This window comes from Rhipicephalus microplus, chromosome 10 (assembly GCF_043290135.1).
Source record: "Rhipicephalus microplus isolate Deutch F79 chromosome 10, USDA_Rmic, whole genome shotgun sequence".
NCBI lineage: Eukaryota > Metazoa > Arthropoda > Arachnida > Ixodida > Ixodidae > Rhipicephalus > Rhipicephalus microplus.
In genome coordinates, this window is record NC_134709.1 from 2,854,851 (window position 1) to 2,882,777 (window position 27,927).

General features: G+C 44.8%; 1 protein-coding gene across 5 annotated transcripts in view; it reads right to left on the bottom strand.

The window, feature by feature from the left end:
• The window catches only part of Art4 (arginine methyltransferase 4), a 151,920-nt gene that overhangs the window by 69,989 nt on the left and 54,004 nt on the right, over positions 1-27,927 (bottom strand). For all 5 annotated transcript variants that reach the window (XM_037432458.2, XM_075874869.1, XM_075874868.1 and 2 more), the window contains exons 4-7: positions 25,240-25,344; positions 16,131-16,241; positions 8,397-8,574; positions 6,643-6,733 (exon numbers count right to left, since the gene is read on the bottom strand). In XM_037432458.2, the coding sequence (XP_037288355.1) occupies positions 6,643-6,733; positions 8,397-8,574; positions 16,131-16,241; positions 25,240-25,344 (485 nt within the window). The remainder of the gene's footprint in view (positions 1-6,642; positions 6,734-8,396; positions 8,575-16,130; positions 16,242-25,239; positions 25,345-27,927) is intronic.

Here is a 27,927-nt window from a genome sequence, read left to right on the forward strand (position 1 = left end):
GAACGCGGCAAAACGCAGAACTCCAACGAGAGCCTACATTCGGTAATCTGGAGTTTGGCCCCCAAGGAGCACCATGCGTCCCTGTTCGCTGTTGAAGCAGCTGTTGCAGAAGCAGTGCTGCGCTTCAACACGGGCAATTTGAATTCTGCAACGGCAATCTTAGGTGAAATGGACATGAATGCGACAAGTACTGGTGCCAGGAGAGCGAGAGAAAAAGACCACCGTCGCAGCATTGTCTCCAACAAGAAAAGAACAGCCTCATTGGAACTCCGGAAGCTAGTGAAGAGGAGGCATGAGCACAGAATGCATTCAGACTATGCTTCTGGTGCGTTTTGAGGTTGTCTTGTTGCATCTTCTGCAATAAAAATGTGTGCCCACGTTTTTTCTCGATTTCTCAAAACGACAATTTTCATGTGCTTCCCATTATGCCAGAGCAATATCTCTTGTTCTATCTGGGTTATCATTACGATTTCTTTTTTGTTTCGAAGATAAATGCAGGGGATGTGTCGTAAAGTAAGTTTTATTGTAATAATTTTTGGAGAAAATTCTCTAAATGGATCTTTTGTTTCAAGTGTAGATGGGGAAATTTTTCATGTCATATTCAACATCCCACAACTTTGCTTCGAAATAGCCCAGAACAATGATTTATACTTTATTGCACACTGTGAACATACCGAATTGGTTCTATAGGTTGCACATCAATATCAAAGTTACAGTTAATTATCTAATTAGGTCTTAATTGAAAAAGTCGCAGTTTATTATATCTTTAAAACTAATTGTCACAGCAAAAAAAGAATTAGATTTTTGAAATCAGCAGTAAAATCTACATAGGCTCTCCAAATTTGACTGAGGTACTCGCAAAAATAAAAGAGTTTTTGGAAGGTGTAGCATCCCCCCTTAACTGCTAGCGCCACGCTTTCGCTAGCGTCTTCGAACGAAAACACTAAAAGGAGATTGTTGCTGCCGTGTGTCTGCGCCGCAAACACCTCTTTGTTAAAAGTCTTTCAACTTCGTAAAAGACCGCTTACTTGAAAGACTTTTTGTGCGCCCGTGTGACACAGGTATAACACAGCTCCGATTACGTGACCACTAGCATCGGTTTGAACTTCCGTCGGAGCGAATGGGTCAAAGTGAGCCAAAATGGGTGGAGTCGTCAGTAGCATGATTAGGTGAGAAAAAGCAGCAGCTTGATCGGTGCGCCACGTAAATGTGAAGTCTTTTTTCAGAAGCTGTGTAAGGGGTCAAGCGATGGTTGCGAAATCTTTCTCAAACCTTCTAAAATAGGAGTAAAGTCCTACAAAACTCCGGACGTCTTTGGTTGACTGGGGTACAAGAAAACTGGTGACTGATTGATTGATTGATTAAAACTATATTTTGGTCCTGAGAATATGCAGGGGAGACCTCGCGCCACCTGGCTAATCCCACGTAGGGACCGTCAAGCCGAGCTTGGCGGCCCGGCACGAATTTTCTCAGGGTCCGGCTGCACACCGGAGGTGTCGACAAGGTGGCCCAACACTGTAATTTGCCGGCGTCCGAAGCGGCACTTCGACGAGTTTATTTGAAGGCCTGCAGTGCGGAATATGTCGAGAATAGCTGACAAACGCTGAAGGTGGGTCTCAAGTGTTGGGGAATATACGACATCGCCGAGATAACAAAGACATGTTGACCATTTGAACCCTTGTAGCAGAGAGTCCTTCATGGGCTCGAACGTGACTGGGGCGTTGCATAGCCCAAACGGCATAACCTTGAACTGATATAGGTCGCCTGAAGTCACAAATGCAGTCTTCTCTTGGTCTTTTTTGTCGACAACAATCTGCCAGTAGCCGAAACAAAGGTCTATTGTAGAAAAGTATCGGGCGCCGTGGAGACAATCGAGAGCGTCATTGATGCAGGGTAAAGGGTAAACATACTTTTTCGTGATTCTATTCAGATGACGGTAATCCACGCAGAAGCGCCACGTGCCATCTTTCTTTTTAACGAGCACAATGGGGGACGCCCAAGGGCTCGAACAGGGTTCAATAATTCCTTTGGCAAACATCTTGGTGACTTCTTGCTGAAAACTTTGCGCTCAGTGGCAGACACCCGGTATGGTCGCTGATGAATGGGATGAGAATCACCTGTGTTAACGCGGTGCTTGACGAGTGAAGTCTGGCCACTCGTGGACGGCTGTCGATGTCGAATATGTCGCGGTATGAAGCCAGAAAGCGGCATAGCGTGCTTCACTTCTCAGGTTTGAGGTCCGGGGCGATTATGGAGCGTAACGTCGCATCGAGGTACGTGGCATCCTGCGAGTGATGTGGATGCTCGGGAAATACGTCTGCCGTAAAACAGGTGACGCGGTCGTCGATTAAGGGTCTTATCGTGGCGACCAAGATTCCTTGAGGTAGCACTTCTTTTATGAAACCGAAATTGACAACAGGTAAATATGTTCGGTTAGAGGCCATGGTTACAACGGAGTGTGGGACAGTAATGTGACGCACCAGGAGAACATCAGTAATCGGCGCCACGATGTAATCACCGTCGAGCACAGGGGAGGGTGTTGCAGATTCGGCGAATGTGAGAGCTTTAGGCAGTATCCGGAAGAAGTCAGTGGTGCACAGGCTGTTTGGGAGTTCAGGGTGAGAATCCGGGAGAAGAGGAAGTTCTAGGCAGAGAGTACCAGCAGCACAATCTATCAGGGCAGAATGCTTCGATAGGCGGTCCATGCCGAAGATTAGGTCGTGCGGGCAATTTTCAAGCACCGTAAATAATACGAGGACATGGCGGCCGGCAATACTAACACGAGCGGTACACATTCCAGTGATGACCACAGTTCCACCATCAGCGACACGGAGGGCTTTAGTTGCTGCAGGCGTGAGGACTTTTTTGAGCAGGCGACACAGATGAGCACTCATTATGGACACTTGAGCTCCGGTATCAACTAACGGCATCAAAAAAATACCGATGGGGAACGACGGCGTTGAGGTGACGGCGAACGAGCGGTGGAGCGGCTGTAAGGAGCGTCAGAAAAAGGGTACACACGACTGGGTGAATACCGACAGGAGTCCTCGTATGGGCGAGAAGAAGTAAAATGGCTCCAGTGTGAGGGCGTCCAAGTGCTGCGGCAGTAGCGGGAGATATGGCCAACTCAGAGGCAGCGGAAGCAGATCGGCTTGTTGTCCGCAGTTTTCCATTCCGCTGGATTGCGGGATCACGGAATAAAATGTAAGTCATGGTGTCGTGCATTTGTTGTCATTGGTCTGGAGATGGGTCGGGAGACAGAGCAGGCCAGTGGAAAACCGAGATTTGAAATTTCCTGCCTCACGACGGCTTGAATAACAGAGACCGCCGGAGGTGTTTGTGTGGCGCCATGGTCGTGCGGATGTGGAGGTAATGGTGCCCAACTTGACGCCTTAAGGTCCCGTCGAACTGTTCGTGTCACGCTGTCCTGCGTAGGTGATGCGGCACCGAGATCGGTGCAGGTGGATGTAACAGCCGTGTTTGGTAGCCGCGTAAATTGAGGCAGGACACGGCGGCTTTTGGCCATTTTGAAGCGGCGCATTCCTTGATAGCCATATCTACAGTCGTGACATTAGTGTAGACGAGCAAGTTTAAGGCGTCGCCCATGATGCCCTTGAGTATGTGGCCCACCTTGTCACTCTCAGTCATTTGCTCGTCGACTTTTTGGCACAACGCGAGCACGTCCTGTACGTGCGAGACATACGACTCTGTTGAGGACTGCACACAAGTGGCGAGTTCTTTCCGCGCCTCCATTTGGCGACCGGATGGGTCCCCAAAGATGTCGCGCAGTCGCTCCTTGAAGGTATCTCAGCTGGTGAGCTCGGTCTCATTGGCGTTGAACCAGACCCGTGGGGTGCCGTACAAGTAAAATATTACGTTGGCGAGCTTCATGGTAGGGTCCCATCAGTGTGTCTGGCTAAAACGCTCCTGCATACGGAGCCAGTAGTCAACGTCAAGCCCAGGTTGTGCGGTGAATGCACCGGGATCACGGGGGGGGGGGGGGGGGGGGGGTGCATCATCAGGTATGTAGTGGCTGGAGCTACAGATGGAGACGCTGACGGGTTGTTGTCATTAGTAGCCATAGCCGGAGACTGAACGGTGCGGCCACTGCAAAGCTTCGTGGTGAAGACTGTGAACGTTCCACCTCCACCAAATATGTTACGGAAAAGAAGATACGCCGTAACGACGAGGCTGGGGCTTAGATATATTCAAAACCAGCGGTAATGGCGTGACCGGTTCACCAGCGATCGAGCGGAGCCAACTCTTCGTCTTCCTCGTTAAGCACATATGCGAGTCACCCCCTAGAATATCAATATACATGCATGTAGCAATATGATGTGCGAAATGCTAAGAAATATGCTTGGACACTTATATAGGAATGCCAATCTAAGCGGAGTGAGGTGGCTCATGGAAGGAGGTCACGCTAGACGAAATAAGGAAGTTCATTAGACATCCGATTTATAGAGAGATTGTTCCCATCACGGACATCCATCTATATTGAAACAGCTGGAGGCTCTTATACTAACAAAACGAAAATTTAGTGGTAAAAATGTAAGAGTTCACTTGTGTTTCACGAAAAACCAGGCAATGCTTCACCGCATGGCTCGAGCAACGAAGCAGCACCTCAGTTCTGATTATCTTTGTCTTTGTCATATAAAAACTTCTTGTTCAACATTTATTATTCTTTATACTGTTTCTGGGTCATTTGTTTTCAAAATGTATATTCTGAATTTTCTTTGTTTTGAATATTTTTGCACATAGTTTTTTTTATTGCATAATGTTTTTATTGCAACCAAAAATTACACACTTTCCACATTTTTATTCATCCCAAACTATTTTTTTTTGCTCAAATTTGGTACGCTGCAATGCATGCTGCAGTACTTTTCGAACCGGCAAAAACGATGTTTCCGAGACATATCAAAAGTAATAAATTTTGCATGGTAATGAAAGAGTTAAGCCTAGGTGCCTCAGAAATGCACGACTGCCGAATGGCGTTATCTATCGCACGAATAGAGCAGCATTGATGACTGCTACTCTTTTCGTAGAGTATGCTCGCGCTATAGATAACAAGATGGCCAAAAAAAAAAAAACTGAAGAAAAGTCCTGTTCATTGTCGACAACTGCCCAGGCCACGGCAAAATAGAGAATTTGGAGGTAGCGACAATAAAGTTTCTGCCTGCAAATATGACGTCTGTGCTGCAGCCCATAGACCAAGATGTCATACAAATGGCCTGAAAAATCTACTGAAAAAGCCTTCTCCACAGAATTTTGTTGTCCTTTGAAAACGGCCAAGGCTGCGAAATCGACCTGCTAGGAACAGTGCCCCTTCTCAGCAGCGCTTGGCAGCAAGTTTGGAGCTTGGGCAGCGGCTATTGCCAACTTTATTTCGCACGCTGGGTTTTCACGTGCCGTCAGTTTGCCAGAAGCAGACAGATTCCTTCACAGACTGTGAAAAACTTTGTGAAAAGGTCATCAAACCACCTCGAGACGTGCCGACATCTTCTAGGACGAGAAATTTGCTGTCCTTGCTTTGAAATAAGGTTGAGTGCAGCGGCGGGAAGATCGACTGATGAGATGTGTCAAGTTGCATGAAGACGCCTTCCTAAGCCCGAGTACGACCTCAAGGCAGACGAGCATTAGGCAGTTTTCCTCTGCTAAATAAAATGGCAGTGTGGCAAAACCCAGCCGGTTAGAGTCTCTTATATGTTTATTTTTTCCTCTTTTAAACCTGCACAAGAAGAAAGATAAGAAACTGCCACTGAAGAGCGGGTAAGTAGTAGCGATGTTTCTGAAAGTTGCTCATTTTTCTCAGCGATTAGCGCGACTTTGCTCATCTCTAAAATCCATTTACAGTAGACTCGCAATAACTCTAACCGATACTTTATACTTTTGGTTAATTCAAACAAAATTCAGTTTTCTGGTTGGCCCTCTATACTTTCAATGTATTTGAAAGCCTCTCAACTCAAACTCATCATTTGGTTAACTCATGCTTTTTGCAGTTCCATACTGGAAGATTTCTGCTGCTTCCCCACTACTCTTTAAAAATTTACGTCTTCATATATAATCCTAACAGCCTAAAAATGACAAATAAGTGCCTTAGGCCTTCGAGAAAAGAAGCTTTGCTAGTAAACAAATGTTTTAAATGAAGCACTCGCAAGGTAAACCGTGATGCTTCTCAGTTGGTATAAAGAGGTTTGCGCTGAAAGCACATATTGCAAGGAAGCAAATGGCAGTTCATAATTTCTTAAAAAGGTGTGATCAGCAGTAAATGGCCAATAATGACCCCTCTGCTTTTTGTTCATTGAGCGCAGTTAACTTAAAAAAAATTTTAAATGTTATAAAATCAATGCATAACCATAAAGTGTGGTGTCATCTAGCCCAGATTCACATATCTGACTACTGATAATTCAAACAAAATTCAGGGGTCCCTTCAAGTTTGAATTAACGAGAGTGAACTGCTAATAAGTCCCCCCCCCCCCCCCTCCTTCAATTTGTTATTGAGGTTTCACTCAGTGTACATGCTCTTTCTTCCAACAAACCGTAGTTGCGAGTACATGCCTGTGTTGTTTGCATTTTTCTTTCTAGTGTCCATGCTTGTGTGCATGTCCTATTCAGTCTAAACATAGACCAAAAGGCACTGACCAGAAATTGGCTTTGTTGAGCTGCTCCATGTACAAGCCAGTGTCCGAGAAGGGAGCAATGTGCAAGTCCCCTCGCGTTGGGAACATTTTGCCTGCACAGGAAGAAGACAAGTATTGAAGGCATTGTGAAAAGTTTCCCAAAAACTATGGGTGTACTCAGATTTTTAACCATCCAAACAATACTATACCTCGACTCCTCATCATGGTGAGGGTTCACTTAATAGCTATAAAAGCACAATTTTGATTTCCCAGCCCATGTTCCCTTCAACTCTACAGCCCACATCATCTCGAGCGCCAAAAATCTATGTGCTCAACAAAACATGGCAATGCATCAAAGCCTGCATTGCACCAGATGGCCGAAGTTCCGAACACCGTATCAACCACCTTAGTGCTGTGATGACTCGACGTGCACAAGTCGTGTGAACTATTCGGTGCTAATGCATGGAAACATTATTCGATTGCTATACAGTCGAACCCCACAAAAACTAAGCTCACGGGGAGCGGAAGATATTTCGTTGAAGCGAGAATTTTATTGTAGTGAAATCTAAAGAAATATACCTGATCTGAATTAGCTAAACAAAGGAACGTTTGCTCTTAAAATTTAAAAAATGTCCGCTGCTTCCTATTCTTTCCCAGCAGCGTCACGATGCGATTCACAGTCATGCATAAGCGAGGCCATGGTGAAAACCACTGAAATAATGCCTACAACCGCATTCGTAAACATACCGAACCGTTGCATTACGACGTTAACACCAGCAGCCGTCCGCCGTCAAAGTGAATCCGACAACGCCGAGATGGAGGCATGTTATCGTGGAGCGATGACTTTTGCCTTATTCTATGCCATTCTTAGAATCCAAATCTCGCGGAACAGCTGCTGTGATTAGGTACCACACTGGCCAAGCGCGAATAGAATCATAAGCCATGAAATCGGAAAAGGCATCGCTCCGCGGTAGCACGCAGCAGCTGCATGAAGGAAACCATGAACTGAGCAACTGAGCTTCAGCTTCGGATTTTCTATGGCTCAAAAACAAGCAAGTGGCAAAAGCAGGGCCATCCTCCATGAAGGGCAGTCTCATTGCTATCGCTATCGAGCTATGGCGGCGCCCATGCTTGCTGAACAGCGGCAGTTTCCGGTGGTGCCAACGTGTGTTTTAGACTTCGTCGACGTGTTTTCAGGTTCTCAAAATGCATCGAAGTTTTAAAGATTGGGTTTCCTATATAGCAATAAATATCTGAGCCTGGAATTGCAGATGGAATTTTGTTGAAGCAGGACGGCAGAAGAAAAAGTGTTCATTGTGGCGACAATATTTATGCATTGACAACTATAAACTGCTGACGGGGAAGCGTGAACTTTTTGTTGTAGCGAAAATTTCGTAGCCCGTCATGGTCCAGCAAATATGAATCCGCCGGGGACTCAGCGACACACGCTGGTTCGAGCCCCCTAGCTTCCTAGCTTATAAATTTCAGCTTATAAATTCAGCTTATATTTTTATATATTTCAGCTTATATATTTTAGCTTATAAATTTCACCGCGTTATAAATTTCACCGCAAGGAAAGGTTAGCGATAAGTTCCCGATTTCAAATGTCTGAGGATGCTGTCACCTCGCCAAAACCTACGACACTTGTAAATTTCAGATCGCAAAAGCATTTCAAACGGCGGTTGGCAACACACTTAGGAATGCCTGATGCGTATTGAAGCAGTAAATATTACAGATTGTTTCACAATGTACCAAGGTGCAAAAAGGCTGACTAACCCTGGGGCTTGAGCCACTTCTTGGCATGAAGGTAGGTCTCAAGCATTCGTTCATTGAACAGCATGTAGCCCATGGGCTCCGACACGATCACGTCCACAGGCTCAGGCAGGCTGATCTCCTCAATCTTGCCCGGTATCACCACCACCTTGTCAGATACCTTGTTGTGGTACACCAGGCACTGCGCAACACACATGCCTGCTAAAGCTAGGCCACGCAAAAAAGCTCAATTATTTGTTAAATTATAAAAATTTCTTCATTGTATAAGCAGGCCTTTCAATTATTGCTGATTACATGAGGACAAAACTGTCATACAATCCAGGACACCAATTAAGGGCGAGTAGTTACGGAGTCGCCCTCTTTCAGGCATGCCTCGCTTGTGTGCTAAGCAGCTCATAGAAGTACTGGCACGATTTCGTCAACCCTCAAAAAGGGCATTTCTCATTCCCTTACTGTTCACTCTCCACACACCGGCGCCAGACAATATGTATAAAATATTTTACTTTGATGTCCTCATCACCTAGCATCTGCCAGCCAGCCCCCACAGCAATGGACATTACAATGATACGTCAATACTAGGCTTGTGAAAATGGCGAATTTTACATTTGAAGAAATAGCAATTTTGGTCAAATAATTTCGAATAGAATTTGAAGAGTATATATATATATATATATATATATATATATATATATAATTATAATTATTAGGATCTAACTGACAACAATGCCAAGGAATGTATAAAGGAAGTTATTAGACCCAATTGTAATGTAAGTGTGAAGAAAGAAAAGTGGGTGAAAAGATAACTTACAGTGGGGAGGAACCGAGCCTGCCACTTTCGAGCAACACGTTCAATGCTCTACCAACTGAGCTACCACGGCGGCTATCCCCCTAGCCACTTCATTAGGTATATATGTGAATTGAACTCACACATAGAGTGTGGCACACTCTATGAGCCTGTTTGGCGTCATGTAGGTCGTGAACCTAATACAAGCTAGCAGCTGACCAATACAGTCCGTCATATTTGCCGGAAGTGACGGTCGGTTGGCGCGGCCAGTTTCGCGACCTTCTTTCGCTGTGTTCTTATCAGCTGTGATGTCTCTACACTTACATCGTTCGTGAACCCTGCTGTGGCACATAGATATTAAAAAGATTGGAAATGTGCCGCACACAGACAGAAAAAAAAACAATATGGTGCGTGGCCGCGGGCAAACGTGGGGAGGGAGCGAGCCAAAGAACAAACGGAAGAGATCCAGCGGGCAAGAAGACTTCATGTGTCAGTTAGCAGGATTGCAGCGAATAATGTAGGGGGTGCATTCATTATGCAGAAAAAAAAAATGACGGCTGAAGTGGGGGGTACGTTTATTATGCGAGTGCATTCATTACGCAAGTAAATACGGTGATTGCCAGTAACTTTTTTAGACGTCAGCAATCATATTAGTACTCACAATTATGTGGCTTGTACACGCCTGAGTAGTTGAACAAACTGCGGTATGTCCCCCGACTAGCCCCTTCCGAATTTTAAAATGCTTTTTTAGAACAAGGACAAGAAATTTTCTAACTGCTTTACTCCCCCCTTTGATTTTGACGATAGAATTAGGTTTTAGCACAACTTCTACGCTTACTTGCAAGGCGTGTTTGACTAGATAAGGTAACACTGGAACGCGCCCCTTGGCCGGGCGACGGCATCGCGTATCTATCGTATGTGCCATTTCTATGCATTTGCAGCCGATAGAATTTCTTCGCACGCAGTAACAGGGGCATACGCTACCAGATTTAGTTCTTAACATGCCATAACAGCGTTTGCTGAGCCACGTAATGTTTGCTGAGCCACATAATGAGCCACAAATGGCACGGCGTTATTACTTTATTTGCACGACCGCGTTTAGCGAGGTCCTGGCTCAGCAGTAGTTTAGGGGTACTGTCTGTGCGCCTAGATACCCGAAATAGAGACTGTGTGGGATCCATTTCTCGCTGAAATTAGCGTAATCGAGAAACTTTTGGGGCTTGTCGGGCATTTTGGCGCAGCGTGCTGCAATTTCGGCAAACTTCATGATTTTGGCACAGCTCGGTGCAAAAATAGGGAATTGTATCAATTTGATGCAGGGGGACACGAATCTTAGAAGGCGGAAAATCCCGAAAAAGTAGACTTTTTGAAGTTGATATTTTCGAAATCTGTACCTATTTCCGCACTAATCTAAATTTCTAGCTTCTCACATCATAATGTTTGGCCAAAATTTATAACACATCTGCGAGATTAATGTGAGCACAAATAGGCGCTAAAATCGAACTTTTTCCGCGCTGAACCCTTGCAGTTACACATGAGCTATCGTTGCTATCTTGGTCTCGTTTGGAAGAGCCGTTCCTCATCTTCAATATGATGCCCCTGCCGGCTCGCCTTCAAAGCAGCGTTGCTTCGACTGGTTGAGCATTGGACGTGCGCCCACTTTCAGAATTTTGTCAGTAACGTCGTCCCCATACATGATCGTGTCAAGAACGACCGCGGTTTCGTCCACAGCGGTTTTGGGAATGACAACCACACGCAATGTAGAAGATAGTGCGTGTTCCGGTTGCGCGCGTACTTCTTGAAGCTTCTAGCACGCTGCTCTCGGTTTTGATTCAACGGTTTCGGCACTGGAGTTCATATCACTGGCTGCAATTAAAAAGTGTTCAAAACATTCGAATTTTGGTGAAATGGACGCAGTGAAATTTGGCTCAATAATTGCACAAATTCGTATCTGCCGCGGTGTTGCATTACTTAGATTCTACTGTACGTTTAAGTGAACAGCTCCTAAATTCATTTGTAATAAAATGTGGTGGGTTGATAAAAAGCCTGGAGCGGATTGACCTGCATTTTTGTCAATGCGGCTAGATCACGAACCGAAATTTCGATTTGCAGAAAATTTTTATGATGACCGTACAAACAGAAGAAACAGGTGAAATCCGGGAGACTTGGCAGATATGTCGTTTGCTTCTTCTATAAAAACGAACCTAGGCCAGCTAGAGCTATAATTCTTTTTGCACAACGTAGTTAAATTTAAAATAACAATATCTTAGTTTCTGGTTGCATGCATACAATGAACCTTATTGTGCTGCAATTCAAGAAGTAGTTGTTCAATTTTGGATTAGTTTGCGGAGTTGCCCTCCTTAAATTTCTAGTTCCCATGTATGTGTTAATCACTATGCAATTTTATGCACACAAATTTTCATGGTTTAAAGGGGCCGTGAAACACTTTTCAAGTAACCATGGAACTGATTCACAAGAAGAGCTTATTACCTTAGGGATTCAACACCGCAAAAGTTTTGAGATTCCGTCTAGCACAATCGGAGTTACAAAGAAGGTAAGCAGGGAGCGTTGGCCCGGGCAAAGAAAATACGTCACGCGCGCCTCGTGACCTTGAAAAGCTACCAGCTTTGTCGCAGCTTTGTCGCATTCACTCAAGTTTAACATAGGAAAAACCCCCGTAAGGCCGAGTGCAATGTGCAAAAACATCAAACTGAGAAAAGCGCGTTTGAAGTTTCTAGCAACTTTAACTTTTGCTTAAGTGAAGCTACAGCGATATTAATGACATCATTCTGTAGCTCTATACTATAGGATAAATGGCCATGCTAAATTTCACTGTACCCACCCAGAATACTGCTCACAGCTTGTTCTAGAACTATAGAATAGTCATTGACTCAGCATGAGAATTATTATTTTTTTACTTTGTGGTCGTTCCAGTGCCTTGCAAGTGAAAGGAACACAAAAAAATCATGTAATAATGTTGTCCTTAGATAGACAATAGATTTACACAATGATTAGGTCTAAAACCAAGAATATTTATTTTTGCAAAAATTCTCACCATTTGCCATCATGACTGTTTACAGCAGACCAGGGCTGTAATCAGAGTACCCTGCTGGCTTGTGACGCTTTGAAAGTCTTTCCTTTATTGAACTGCTGTCGAAATGCTCTCTTCGCGATTTTTGCAGCCTGCCCTTGTCCTTCTCAAGGCTGCGACGCATCAAGTTATTGCCAGCCCTGTAGCCCAGCTTCTCGGCAATTTTCACGTTGCTCTTGGTTGTGCCTTGGTTGAAGCGGCTGATGGCTTTGACAACTGCCCTTTCAATGCTCCGCAAGGATGCATGTTGAGTTTTGGGGGCCTGCTGCCAAATCATAGCGTGCAGGCTCTCACTTGGGTTCTGGGTGATCCCATCGCTGCACCTTTCCAAGAGGGCATTGTCGCTCAGCTGCCTAAACACAGGCTCCAATGCCTCAGTTACGAAATCAGGCAGGCTGTCCTTGTGTGGTGGCGGCTTCTCATTTTTTGCAAGAGCTCTCTGAAATTTGCACCAGGATTCAGGGCCTTCAAGGCAAAGGTCATGCTTTGGTGCCTCGTCAGTTGAAGACACGTGGTTCAAAGTTGCTAGAACAGCCTTCTGCATACCTGGAACATCGTTCCTGTGGCTTCTCAATGCGTAGCCATATTATGAGGTGATCTTCTTCATCTTTTGTTGAGTAAGTCTGCCCTTTCCACCAAGTGAGCCACCTTGAGCTTTTTTTTTTCTGTACAAGGGTACGTAAGGCAGCTCCCATACGCTTGTGTACATGATTTATGCAATCCTTTTTGGCCACCTTTATGAAGCCGCACACGTCTTTTTCTGTGAGTGCATGGAATGTCCTGCTGTCGCCGTCCGACAGCATTGTCGTATAACGAAGCTTTTGCTTTTCAAGTGACCGCTCAAACAAGCGTAGGGCTGCCTCCACTTCCATCTGGCCAGCATTACAATCAACATTCTTCTGGCACAGAGGGGCATGCTGAATGAGCCAGGCAGAATGTCCTGCTTCTCCTTCCTTGTGTCCTGTGGTGCAAGCCAGGCAAAAGTTCGATAGCACGATATGGTCTATCACGAGGCCACTATACATCTCAACAATGCAGCCAACACATATATGCGAGCTATGTCCACGCGTAAGCCAGGTGCCGTCATAAATGACGTAGACGTTTCTGGGCGCGTTGCCGAACTCCGCATAGAGCTCCTTGATGCAAGCAACGCTCGCCGCTTCGCATTCGGCAGCAGTCGCACAGCAGGTTTCTTTCATTATATTCATGTGGCTTTGGTAACTCTTGCGGTGAAGCCCTCGATGCGAAATATTCATCCCGGCGAAGAAGTCCGACAGAGCCGTTGCCCCCTTGCCGATACTGTTGATGGCCTTCATGGCATGCATATTAACTTCAAGCGGCCTTATTTTGGTGTCGGTCTCGTCGGCTCTACGTGGGGACGAAAAACGCTCTTCGCGAAAGTCACAACTGCCGCACGTGACTATGAGCTTCGAACCCAGCCCGTACTCTTTCTTGGCCTTTGAAATAGTGACGCTTCTTTCACCGCATTCTGGGCACGCGACAAGTCCAAATAACGAGCGTATCGCCGCCAGATCAACAATAACAAATTCTGTCCCGTTTTCTTTGCCACCCTGCTCCAGATCAATATCTAGTAACTCGAACTTACGTACCCTCGCGCACTGCGATGTGAGTGATGCCTTAAAGCCCGCTGCATTTCTCGCGCACTCAGCAAACTCGTCCGCCGAATAAAACGCAGTGTCAATGCGGTCTAGAATGCTGCTGGAAGTGCAAGATGACGATCAGACGACGACACAATCCGATGAGGTGCTGCTGCAAGGCACAGGAGAGTGCACCGCTTCAGACACAAGCGGTTGTGGCTGCGCGCCGTCGTCGGAATATGCCGCTTCAGCGGCATCGGGCGAAATCGGCTGCACGTTGTCGGCTTCTTTCTTCAGGCGGGCTTTCCACGGGCGCCTCCGTTTCTTGCCGTACGCTTGGCGCGTCTTCTTCTTTAGACGAGCGTCTCCAATCATGCCGACAAAAGACGGAAAGTCGGTACGTCGGTCGCGTAGCACAAGCAGGCACGTGCGGGAAGCAGACGAACAACAAGCGAGAACGGGAACCGACGGCCGATGAACAATATAAAAAGAAAAGCGCTGGCAACTTTGGCTGCATCAGCCAATAGGAAGCGGGGAACAGGGGGCTCGCCTGGTGCGCGCGCGCTCCGGCCAATCAGCGGCCCGGAAGGGGGCTCTGAAAAGGGGGTGAGGGCAGCCGCTCTGTTTAAGCAACGCCATTTTGAAGGGTGGCAAAATGCACACAAAGGAATCAGCTTCAAAACAAGCCCAAGATGGCAGCAATCAGCCAACTGCCTCGCCAACGGCGCGCGCGGGAAGTTTGAACGAATTTGACCTGCCGTGGGTTGTTTTGCGGCTCCCGTGGCGACTTCATAATCAATTTTAATCCATCTACTGATCGAATTCAGCGTTCACAATTTGAGGACATGTGCTTATGGGTCTAAAAATTTCAAATATCGCATTTTCTCGAAATCGACTTTTTGGCCATTTTTCACCATTCTAAGACCCGTGCCCCCCTTAAGGGGGCAAGCTGGTCTTTGGGACCAAAAAGTGACAAAAAAATTCATTTCTAAAATTGACATATTTGGTTTCTGCAAATATTTTTCTATTTGTGCAAATTTTCACATACCAGGAAGTATTACTTTTTTTTTGTAATGTCATTATAACTCTCCAGATTCTTGGTGCTGTTAACATGCAGAACATGCGAAAAAATGGGGAACCGACTTCGAGGCTTCTTTATAATTGGCCGGCACCTGTGTTAGAAGCTTTGCTACGAATTTATGGGCACCTTTACGAGGATTGCAAAGCACCACGACTGTTGCTTCTTGAGGAAGCTGTGTGTTCTTAATTTTTTCCATTTTTCTCAAAAAAAAATTTACGGCAGTTCAACTTTGAGGCCTCAATATCTGCAGCTAGGGCAACTACAAGAATAATTCTTTTTGCAATGGAAACCTGTATATGTGTAGAATGCAAGTATGGGAGCAGAATTTACAGCACAAGCCTTTTTAATTAATTAATTATCAAAATTGTAATACAATTCCAACTGCTTTTGCAAATGGATAGTTCATTTTGCTGTAAAATTTTTCTATATCATTTTTTTCCTATGGCGGCCCTAAACAACAGGGGGTGAACTTAAGTTATCTCTGGAACAAGATGAGTTACATAATAAGTAATTAAATACTTGAAATCAGCAGAAAAAACTGCATAATCCTGCGCAGTTTGATCAAGATCACTGAAGAAATGAACAAAAAATGTCTAAGACCAGTCTGCCTCCTTAAGTGGACTACACGTGCTGTTGCTAGTATGTTGCAAGTTGTTCTTCCCATGATGTCAGACTTGTGTTGACATGTCACTGTGAAGCTGCCACCTTGATACCGAAACTAAAATTGCCGTTTTAAGGTAGCGGTATTAAAAAATATATATTCAATGCATTCCCAAGCACAACATCCTATATAAAGTTCTTGATATTTGCGTAATTATTCAAAGCAGAAAAACAAAAAAAATACAGATTTGTATTAGTACTCCTTCAAAGAAACGCTAAAAAGAATTAAGACTTGGTTTAGATTAACAAACTGCACATCGAGAACTCTTAATGGCTTATGTTTAATCAATGAAATTATTTGAAACTTCATATGCCATGTCCTTGGCACCCGCAGATTACAAAATAACACAGGACCCAGTAGATGCCTTCAAAATTTCTTACATCATGGTGTGGGAACCTCAAGGTGGCGCCGCCACTCGCATTTCCTTTTTGCGCGTTTTCTACTAAGCGTCATGTCGCAGTAAGAGTGTCCCTTTATGCAAAGCTATTTTTCTTCCCAGACAAGCTGCTCAGAAATTCGTACCTCGGCATGCTTGGCCATGGAACTGGCCTCGACAGCAAACACCTTGCGAGCGCCGGCTTGCACCGCAAAGAAAGACAGGATGCCCGACCCAGCGCCTACGTCAAGCACCACCTGGAAAAGAAAGAAAGGTTTTGTTTTGTTTCTCTTAAACAACTAAGTTTTCATAGTAAGCACACAAATAAAAAACTGATCCTGTGGCTGGAAGGCTGGGAAAATATTAGTTGAATGCAAAGTATTTTCTTTTTGGGCGTTTGGTTCCTTAATGATAAAAGTGGGTGTTGAAAAAAATTTTCTTTGTTATTATTCAGAAAAACTGAATGAAATTCAATACTTATAGGATATTTTTTGCATTAGAACAGAAGATACGCCATTTCTCGAAGTGGTTCTCAAAGTGCTTTCGGACAACCTTGCTTTGCCAAACACAAAAACAAACTACAGTAAAAGCTCGGTATTTGATTTCAAAAGGGACTCTAATATTGTTTAAATTCAGTTTAGTGGGCTGGTGCTAGAATGAATGGATATTGCGTCATATTGTGTGGATAGAGCCCAAAAAAGCACCTCTGGACTCATCGTGAGTGCGGTAATACAAGTTTGTGGCAGGTGATTTAGTAAATTAGGCATATGCAGCTCTAACAGTGAACAGAAATTAGTTCACCAGTTGGTGTTATGCCACAGACACAGACATGCAATCATGTGAGCAGTGCGCTTCAATCTGGAAATGTAGTCGCTGACGGAGTTTTCATACTCCAAAAATTCGGACTTGTTGGACATTTCGGACTTGACAAATGCACCGTCAAGGTTCCAATTCCACTAATGCAATTTCATGACTCATTTTTCGGACGAATTTTCCAGACTAAATTGGCTGTTTTGAGCTGTGCCACTCGGTTTAGAAAGCCGCCATGTTGAATTTTTTGTTGGATTGGTCGAGTTTCGCTTGCAGTCGCTTATAGTGGGGCCTCCAAGATTAGAAACGTGCATAATCATTCAGTTGCAGGGGCCATGTCTGACTTTTCTTGGCTAACAAGACTGCGAAACTTTTCTTTTCAGTGAGCCTTATCATCATCACTAATACGCCGGTACGTTGTTTTTATTTTCTGAGCGTTATTTTCTGGGTGTTATTGGTGTGCGGAATGCGTCTGAGCCATCATGCGCATCACACGCTCACTGCTATTCTCAGTTGCTCAGTAGGCATTGCTCAGCAGTACTCCGCCGCCGTGCTCTGTGGTCATGGTGCTCGGCTACTCCTAGATCAAGGTGGTTTCATTCGGGGCTCCAGCAGTAGCATTTCGATACAGTCGAAACCTTTGATAACGAAATCCCAAGGGAACAAGATTCTCACTGCAACGAAATATTTTCGGAGGACCAGCGAACGCTCATAGGAGTCAATGCATATTGTAAATCGCAACTACGAAAAATATTCATACCACAGTCCCTCATTAACGAAATTTTTGAAACACGAGTGCGCAAATCATCTACTCTCGTAACATTTGCATTCAAAAACTGCTGAAATGCATTCATGCTACACTTAAATTGTGCAAAACCATCTCTAAGTGCACTTGAAAAGCAGGCGATAATGATGATGGTGAAGATGGCATGCCGAAACAACCGCTCGTTATCGCGGTCTACATACGTAGCCAAAGCCACAATCCTCATGAGGTGTCATTTGTTGACTTGGCTTTGTACTTGGCTTTGTCGGCTTTGCGCACGCATGGTCACGCGTTTGGAGCCATTCATGGAGAGTTTGCTTGGTCGCTTGGTGCAACGTGAATCGTGTGTTGAGATTGCTTCATCCGATTTCGCTGCCTGCGAAGATGCGGCCCTCAACGAAAAAGCGGAAGTTCATCACGCTGGAAGATAAGGCTGCAATCATTAGCGAGATGAAAAAGGTCCGCAAAAAAAAATAAAAAAATAAAGGACCACCGAACAATTCGGCGTAGCTTGCAGCTCGTTGTCCACGATTCTCAAGAACAAGGCTTCCATTCTTGGTGCACTTGAAAACGGCACGAGTGCAAGAAACAAAACCGTGATGGCTGCAGCGTTCCTGGACGTGGACAAGGCGGTGTTCGCAAGGTTTTGTGAACAGCGTGCCAACAAGGTGCCTTTATCTGGCAGGATCCTGCAACAGGAGGCGCTGGACTTCCCTTGTATGCTCAGTCACGACAACTTTAAGGCGAGTCCCGGCTGGCTCAGCCATTTCAAAGCTCGCCACGACATCGTGGCCAAAGTCATCTCCGGGGAGGCAGCAGCCATCGACTCGGTGACGTCTGTTCAGCCACGACAACTTTAAAGCGAGTTTCGGCTAACTGAGCCGTTTCAAAGCTTGTCACGACATTGTGGCCAAAGTCATCTCTGGGGAGGCAGCAGTCGTCAACTTGGTGACGTCGTTGTGGCTGCTGAGCAACGAAGAACTGCTCGGCCAGTAAAAGCCCTCGGACATATCTAATGACGATGAAACGGCACTGTTTTATGAAATGCTCCTATTCAAAACCATGGACTTTAAATTAAAGGCCAGAAGTGCCACGGTGGCAAGCACAGCAAGCGGTGTGTGACGATTTTATTGTGCGCCAACATGGATGGCACAGATAAACAGCCACTGCTCGTAATTGGCAGGAGCAAGAAGCCCCGCTGTTTCAAGGGGAATCGCAGGCTCTCAGTAAGCTACACTGCAAACTTGAAGTCGTGGATGACGCGGGCTATTTTTAGCAGCTGGCTCCAGTCCTTCGATACCGACATGGGGAAGGCAAACAGGTCGGTCTGCCTTTTTCTTGACAACTGCAGTGCCCATCACGTCGACGTGCGGCTCGTAAACGTGCGCCTGGTGTTCTTTCCACCAAACTGCACTTCGATGCTGCAGACCCTCGATCGAGGAGTTATTTGAAGCGTGAAGTGCGCTTACAGAAAAAGGCCGATTCAGCATTTGCTGCTAAATATACATATGAAGCACCCCACTGACGTGGACATGTTTATGGCACTAGAGATGATCCCCTGCCGCATGGATTGCATCGAGTCCAGCCGTGATAACGAATTGCTTCACACCTGCCAGCCTTGTCCCTCTGCAGGCATCATGCACTGATCCAGAGTAACCGGTAAAAGTTGCCTGTAGGCGCACTTGATCACTGTACTGGTAACAGCGCAGTGCCGCCGTCACTGACCAGTACATGGAGCGAACTTTGTGCTGAGATTCCCGGTAGCCTCAGCGTCCATGAGTTTGTTTACGCGGACTAAGGCGTCGTCGCGCATGAGGAAGTGACTGATGAAGCCATCATGAGTAGCGTGTGCGAGGCGGTCGATCCCGATGAGCAACGACCGGAGCAGCCAGAGAGAAAACAACAAGCCCGCAGGATGTGCTGAATGCCTTCGACACAATTGGCTCGTTTTCTGGCGGGCACGATGACGAAGTAGTGATGGACCATTTCTTACAGTGTGAGTCGAGAGGCATGAAATTATTGCATGGTAAAGCCCGCCAAAGTAAACTTACTGACTTTCGGAAAGGTGTTTTTTTGTAGATTCCATGTCTTTTCGGCCGAATTCTCGCGCCAACAAAATCCTCGCAAGTGTGAAATTTTGTGTTTTCCCCGCCGATTTCATTATTGCGGGTTTAAACTGTAGTGGCGAAATGCTAAAGGCTCACATACTGTGCAATGTCGGCGCAGGTGTAAGAAGCCCATACCGTGTTGTAAAATTTCACCAAACAGACGAGAACCTACATGCCACTTTTCGCAACCGGCATCAAGTTTTGCTACAGCCCAAATAGAACCAAATTTCCTGGTCCCCAAGAACAGCATGGAGCATGGCATCATTGTGCGATTTTTTTTTTTTAGGTTTTTCTGATCTGAATAAACTTCACTTTCAGAGCTTCACCATTTTTGTAACTGTTTGATTTTTCGGACTATTTCGCGGTCCCCGTCATGTTCGTAAAATCGGTCGGCGACTGCATATGACGTTTCTGCTCCAAACATGTTTAGTTATTAAGCAATCAAAATTAAAAGTAATCAGTAATTTGCATTTCTTTGTGTTTCATCTGTGATGACATCATGAGCATCAATTGCAGCATGCCCAAGAGCTCTGTGCGGTATGCAAAATCTCCTCTGCTGAGGAATGGTCGTTGTTTTGTGTTACTAGTATCGTTTGGTTTAGCAACACACAGCGATCACTCTCGGTTGATTTAAGCAAGGAGCGCTCAGTTTGAATTAACAGCCGTGGATACCAATGCGTTCAAATTACCTGAAGTTTTGCCCCAATGAAAGCACAGGGCAGTGCTGGAACCAGAGTGTCAGTTCAAATTAACAATAAGCTTTAGTTAAGTTAAAATTAACAAGCATCTATAGTATGTGGGGAGACCCCTAGAGGGCTAGTCTAGCCGACGATGCTAATTCAGTTGTCTTATCGCACTTAGAATGCAAAATAAACTAATGCAAATATAGGTGACAGTTGTCTGAATCAAACACTTTTACGTTTATAGAGAATATAATTTGGTAAACAAACAACATTATAAAAGCAACAACGCATCACTAGCTAGACCAACTATCTGGCGATCTTGCCGCATACCATGTATATTAGCATAATTTCCACACTTCTTTTCGCAACTTTAGGACTGAGAAAAGGTGTGTATATTCAGCTGGGATTTCGCGAACGCATACTAAGTAATGAGTAATAGTTCTAACGTGCGCAGTATATACATTAAAAAAAGGAAAGTATAGTGGAGCACAAAGTGCACTTGTTTAACAAAACTTACACTAGTCAAATCCGGTCATGCACAGTCTAGTCGGAATCCCTGATCGAAGGTCCGATTGGGAATCACCGTCACAGCCACTGTCATGGCCGCTGTCACCACCCTCCCAAAGCACATCACCCTTGGCTACGTCAAGTGTGTTCGAATGCCCCATTCTCTAGCAGCTCTTCTCGGCAGTTCTGTAGAAAACTAGGTCCCAGGACAGAGCGGTACCAGAGGACGAAAGCGTTTGCACATAAGTGAAAAGGCCTTCTTCAATGACGGGAAACTTGTGTTAGCAAGCATGCACTCCCCCGCTATCTCCCGTACCGATCCCCACACGACAAAGAACTTTTCACTGAAGTGCTTGGCAGTGGCATGGCTCTAGTTTTCTTCAGCCCATCTTTTAACAACGAGCTTCAATTTCTACACATATGTAATTATTGTCACTCATCACAAAAAAGTTGAGAAAACGCGACGGATGGATGGTGAAACCTTAAGAAAACAAAGAGAACAGTTGGCGCGACAGGCCTTCACACGCCTTCGATGCAGAAAGTTGTCTGCACCCTGCATGCAATCTCCCTGTGGTAGAGATGGGGAGGGAGCCAAGCGCTTCAGCAGTTCCGGCGACCCGTCAACAGGTTCAGTGTGCAGGTACGGAGGACCCTAGTTCAGGCCAAGTCCTCAGAAGAAAAGACTTTGCAGCCTGTTGGACTGCACGTCCAATGCATCTAAATGTCCAAAGGCGAGTGAGGCAGCACAATTTACAATACTTTGTTTAGTAAAGGTGCCAAAATATTGAAGGTGTAAAATTATGCATGGGCGGAAATTATGCGAACAAATACAGCATTTCCTTTTTGTATTCGACAAAGAGGTGCTGGGATAAAAAAACTTTTCCAAGACACGTCTCCCCTTAAATGGACTGTCTGAAGTCCTTCCCTGCTTCTCTGCTTTAAACACAAAAAAGCGTACCATCTGAAGTGCCTAATATTGCAGCGGTTTCACTGAAAAAAGTATAGAGATTTTGAAAACAATTTTTCTATCTGCGTTCGGTCTCCTTCCATCGGTGGAATGAATGCCTGCAATATTGGTTGGTGGAGGCGTTGACAATTGTACTGCCGCTGAAAGTCTGAAACTGAAACCACGTGCGGTTTTCATGGGAATCACGTTTTGTTTTTTAATGAAACAAATACAGTAAAACATCACTGAGTCGAACTCGGATAATTCGAAATTTTGGTTAACTTGAACTACTTCTGCGGTCCCGTGCTTTTCAATACAAATTTTTCCGGATTATTTGAACAGCCCGTGGGGTTTCATTCTAATAATCTGTAATTCCCGCCGGCAACAATGGACGTGAAATGGCCTTCCGGCGATGCTTATCTTGGAGGTCATAATAGTTAAAGTAACGGAAACGAGTTAAAATGCGTATCCCGTTTCGCGTTTTTCACATAGCTCGCATGCTTCCGACCATTAGTCTTTTTTACTTCGCCTCCTACGCCTGCTTGTGTGGCGTGCCAAGTCCTGACCGCTTTTTGGACTCACAATGCCGACGCACAAGACGCTGACGCTGAGGGAGAAGGTGTCCCTGATTAAGGAGGCTGAGAAGTCGACATGCCCGAAAACCCAACTCGCCGAAAAGCACAAGATGCCCTTGTCGACGCTCTCGACCATTTTGAAGAACAAAGAAATGTTGCTCGAGGCATATGGGAAAACGCATTCGTCGAAGCGATCAAGGATTCGCTTTCCAACGTTCCCGGACGTTGAGGTCGCTTTGATGAAGTGGCTGCAGCACGCTAACGCACCTCATCTTCCGGTGAACGATACCGACCTTCGGGAGAAGGCCGATGACCTGGCACTGCGCCTTGGCAATGAAGGTTTTAAGTGGAGTAATGATTGGTTCGCCCGATTTAAAGAACGAAATAACCTTACATACTTGACAGTGTGCGGGGAAAGTGGCAGCGCCGACACGAACATCGTTGAGTAGCAGATGCGTACGCTGGCACCGTTGCTTCAGGAGTTTGGCGAGGACGATGTCTACAACTTGGATGAAGCAGCCTTGTTCTACAAGATGCTTCTAACGAAAACATTTGCTGCCAAGGACACCACTGTCTCCGGAAGAAAGCAGCCCAAGGAGAGAATATCTTATTTTGTTCAGTGCGAACTTATCTGGAAGCGACAAGCTTCCACTGCTCGTAATCAGCCGATAGGGTAAGCCTAGGTGCTTTAAGAACACGTGCCTTCCTCCGAGGGATCTTGTCAGGTACGGCATAACAAGAAGGCCTGGATGATGGCGGCGATAATTAAGGAATACGTGCGGTTCTCCGACTGGAAATTTGCCGCCCAAGGCCGGAAAGTAATCTCTGTTATTGATAATCGCTTGGCCCACAGGGACATCAGAAACCTGAAAGCCGTCAAGATCATCTTCCTCCCGGCTAATGCCACGGCCATATCACAGCCGATGGACGAAGGGGTGATCCTGCAAATGAGGAAGATTTACCGCCACCACCTATTGAAGCAGGTTCTGCTTTGCTACGACAATGGGAAGCAATACCACATCGATCTGCTTGGTGCGAAATGTTTAATTGCCTTTGCCTGGATGGAGTTGGAGCAAAAGGTGATCAAGCGCTGTTTTGAACACGCCGGGTTCTGCAAACAAGGTGGCGAAGATCTTGATGAAGATGGCAGCTCGTCCAGCCTAGACGACGACGGAGACTCGATGTGCGCCAGGATCACCGACTCCAGCGACGGCGAGGGACTAGGCTTCGTGGAGTATTCTAGTGTTGAGGCGGGTGTACAAAGATCATACGCTAATGTGCACGAGGACGAGCCCGACCGCGCGCCCGATTTGGCCTTAGTTGTCGATGCCGTGAACACCTTCCGCAGCTTTGTCCTGTGCAGCGGTGGTGACAGTGAAATGCTGAGTATTGTGAGCAGGTTTGAGAACATGGCCCTTGGGGTGGCGAACTACTGCAATAAGTAATCTAGTATCACCGATTATTTCAAACAACCTTTTTCTTGCAAAAAAAAAAAAAGAATGTGGTTTCGTCTTGTAGCGCTTGTCTGTTTTTTTTTTTTCTTTATTTCGGTTAATTTGAAGAATTCCGACGGTCCAGCGGGCTTCGAATTATCGAGGTTTTACTGTACTTGAATAACCGTTTAAGGCACGCATTCACTATCTTGTTGTTCTTATGGGCGGCAGCTGACGCTACACTAGCGTTTCTCCGCCGGCAGCGCCATTGTGGACGCGTGAGGAAAAAAAAAAGCAACAAACAGCTTTCTCAAGTGTATAAAATACAATTTCAAGTTTTACATGCTTGTTTTTAAGTAGCCGAAGTCTACCTGCGAAAATTTTTTGTCGTATCAGTAGATAGACCACATTGCTCTTGGGTGACAGTAGGGTGACATCTCTCTGCAAATTTTCTCAGATTAGAAATTGGTAATTTTTTTAATGTCATTCTAACTATCCAGATTCTTGGCGCTGTTAACATGCAGAACCTGCAAAAATTGGGGAACAGACTTCGAGGCTTCCTTTATAATTTGCCAGCACCTGTGTTAGAAGCTCTGCTACGAATTTATTAGCACCTTTATGAGAACTGCAAAACATGTGCACCATGATTGTTGCTTTTTGAAGCAGTCGTGTGCTTTCAGTTTTTTCCCTTTTTCTCAAAAAAGTAAAATTACGACTGTTCAATTTTGAGGCCTCAATATCTCTACAGCTAGGGCAGGTACAACAATAATTTTTTTTTTTTTTTTGCAATGGAAACCTGTATATGTGTAGAATGCAAGTATGGGAGCAGAATTTAGAGCAAAAGCCTTTTTAATTATATACTCATCAAAATTGTAATACTATTCCAACTGCCTTTGAAAATGGATAGTTCGTCTTGCTGCAAAATAACCAAGAAAGGCCTAAAAACAAAAAACTCTTGCATACTTTCAATCTATAGTCATTAGTCTATGTTAGCATATCTTAAATATCCCTTTTATATAAGCACTTTATTTTCTATGGTGGCCTTAAACAATAGGGGTGAACTTATGTTATCTGAGGAACAAGATGAGTTACAAAAAAAACTAATTAAATATTTGAAATCAGCAGAAAAATGCTCCATAATTCTGTGCAGTTTGATCAAGATCACTAAAGAAATAAACAAAAAATGTCTAAGATCAGTCTGCCCCTTAAATTAGTTCTCTGCAATACTAACTGTTGCATAGGATGTGTTTTACAGTGCACAAACTAAAAAAAAAATGACATTAAAAAAAAACTGTGGGCATTTCTCAAAATGAAAAAGCCCCCAAATCAAGCAGTGTGTTGTAACTAGCACTCGCATGCCACAGGGGACACAAGCCGCACTTTGCACAAACACAACATGCAAACGTCAGCATTGATCAAATGCATCATACCTTGTCTTTGAAGTCCTCCATGTTGTTGAGGATGGCCCTTTGGTAAGTGGAGGTGCGAATGTAATCTTGCATCATGTTCTGCTGCTGTGATAGATAGCCGTAAAACTGAAACCACAGACAGACAGAATTGTAACAATACTCAAAAATTAAGCACTTCGGTTTCGATTAGATTAAATTAGGCTTTTAACACAATTCTAAAATTAAACAAAAAATAATACTGGTAATATTTTTTTAAACTATACTATCATTACTTTCCCAGCTATAAGTTCATCAATAGAAGAAAAGTCTTTATCCACAGACAGCAAGAAAGAAATATTGAAGCATGCTTCAGTGATGGTCTGGCAATATTGGTTCACGTGCTGCCCCTGTCTTCAGCTAAATATTTTTATTTGCTACTGACTGTGCCCTAGCATTCTGACAAGGGCAATGTCTTAGGCATTTTTTAAAATATGTTAATGCTTTTATTTATTTTTTTAAAGCAGAAGTCGATAGTAATTGTCATCATCATCAGCCTGACTACGCCCTCTGCAGGGCAAAGGCCTTTGCCATGTTCCGCCAATGACCCCGGTCCTGTGCCTTCTGCTGCCACGTTAGACCTGCAAACTTTTTAATCTCATCAGCCCACCCTACTTTCTGAGTCCCTGTCATGCATTTGCCTTCTCTGGGAATCAAGTCGGTCACACTTAATGACGAGTAGTTTTCCTGCCAAGTTGCTAAATGCCCGGCCCATGTCCCTTTCTTATTCTTGATCTCAACGATAATTTCCTTAGTCCCCTTATCATTTTCCTTTCTATCGCTCACTGCGTCGTCCTCAGTTTAAGCTGGACCCTCTTTATAAGCCTCAAGGTTTCTGCTCCATAGGCAGCCCCGGTAATAGGCACAGTCACATGATAGGCACACCCCCAGTTTGGTATCGAGAAAGCAGACTTTTATTTTCCCACATAATAGGTGCACTGCGCACTTGACCATGACCAGTAGTTCTGTGCGTATTCGCGCAGTTGCAATTAAGTCAACGCCCTTTTACGTTAACTGGAGCAAGCAAAAAGAAAAAAAATCACGGCATATCTACAAAGTGAATAATGATGATGAGTGGAAGAAGTAGTGGGTCGTTCACTTTACTGTAAATCACCCATTAACCACTCATGCATGAAAATGAGAGCCAAGCAGTGTAGAGTTATATACAACGTTTATTGGCCTTGACTGGTATGTTGTGTTTAGTAGTGAATTTCATTTTGCCTTCATTATTACTGCCATGGCAGAGCAGATTTTGTAGCATATACCTGCGAACACCTTGATTTTATTATCGAACCGAACAAAACTTTCGACAGGGTTTCTGTCCCTTTGCATTGAGTTGCTCTAACTAATCATTTGTTACACATAATGTCATATGCGCAAATCGATCTGTTCCACATATTTTTAGTGTGGCTGTATAGAGGGGACATATGGACATATTAAAAGAAAAGCGGCGCACAAAAAGACGGAGACAAAGAAGAGAACCACACACAGCGCTGCACTCACAACTGAAAGTTTAATCCGAGCAACAAGAATTTAAAAAGTAATAGCCGCGCATGACAAGTGAGGTACATCGAGATTAAATGATACGCTCATCAATAAAAGTGAACTCTTTTTTGTGCAATGTAACCGAGGTCTGGCTTACGCAAGCATCACGTGACTTGTTAATTATGATAGGCTTCAGACACCTCACGGGTGAATTGATCGTGGTGCTTAAAAATAATAACAGTGTTAGACAGATCAGGTGTGCACCCACACGTGGCACAATGCGAAGCCAAATGGGAAGGCGTGCCGTTATGCAAAGAGAGATAGTGCTCCCGCAACCTTTTATTGACACAGCGGCCCGTCTGTCCCACATAATAAAGGCCACAAGATAAAGGAATGCGGTATACCACCCCCACAGCACAAGGCACATACTTATTTCTATGGTTTACGGCACATTTCTTTACATCTGGCTTGTCCTTCTTGTCTAGCTGATTTGACACCAATGCACATATCTTTCCCAATTTATTGGGTGCCCTAAAAACCACATCAACTCCGTAGCGGGAACCAACATTTTTTAACCCATGTGCCAGTTTATGCATATAAGGAATTGCTGCGAACTTCATTTTTTCCCGATTGATCTTCCTAGCTGAACGTCCTTTTGAACCACCAATTAACTTATCGCAAACAGCCACAATTATGTTAGGGGGGAATCCTGCTTCCTCTAGTCTTGCAACTTGCTTAGCAAAACCCAAGCCCAACACATGCCTGCACGATTTTTCTAGAGCGGATTTAAGGCAGGTGAAAGCGATGCCCCTCTTTACCACCTTTGAGTGGGCTGATCCAAAATTAAGAATTGGTTTCACTGATCGTGGCTCAAAACACCAGCAAATATGGGAACTCTGAAACCGAAGTTTGGGATCGAGAAATTGTAGACAGTCGGATTCTGGAACCTCCGATGTGAAGGACAGACCCATGCCTTCTGTCCTGAACACCTTCAACACTTTGGAAACATTATCCGGGAACGTGGTATCCTTTATAACAACTAAAAAATCGTCCACATATCGGAAAATACGCATCACAGTTCCGCTTAGGATTGTGTCTACAATGCGATCTATTTTGGCTAAAAAAATTTCACAAAGGACAGGTGCAACACACGAACCTATACAGACTCCTGAACGCTGGATTAGGGTC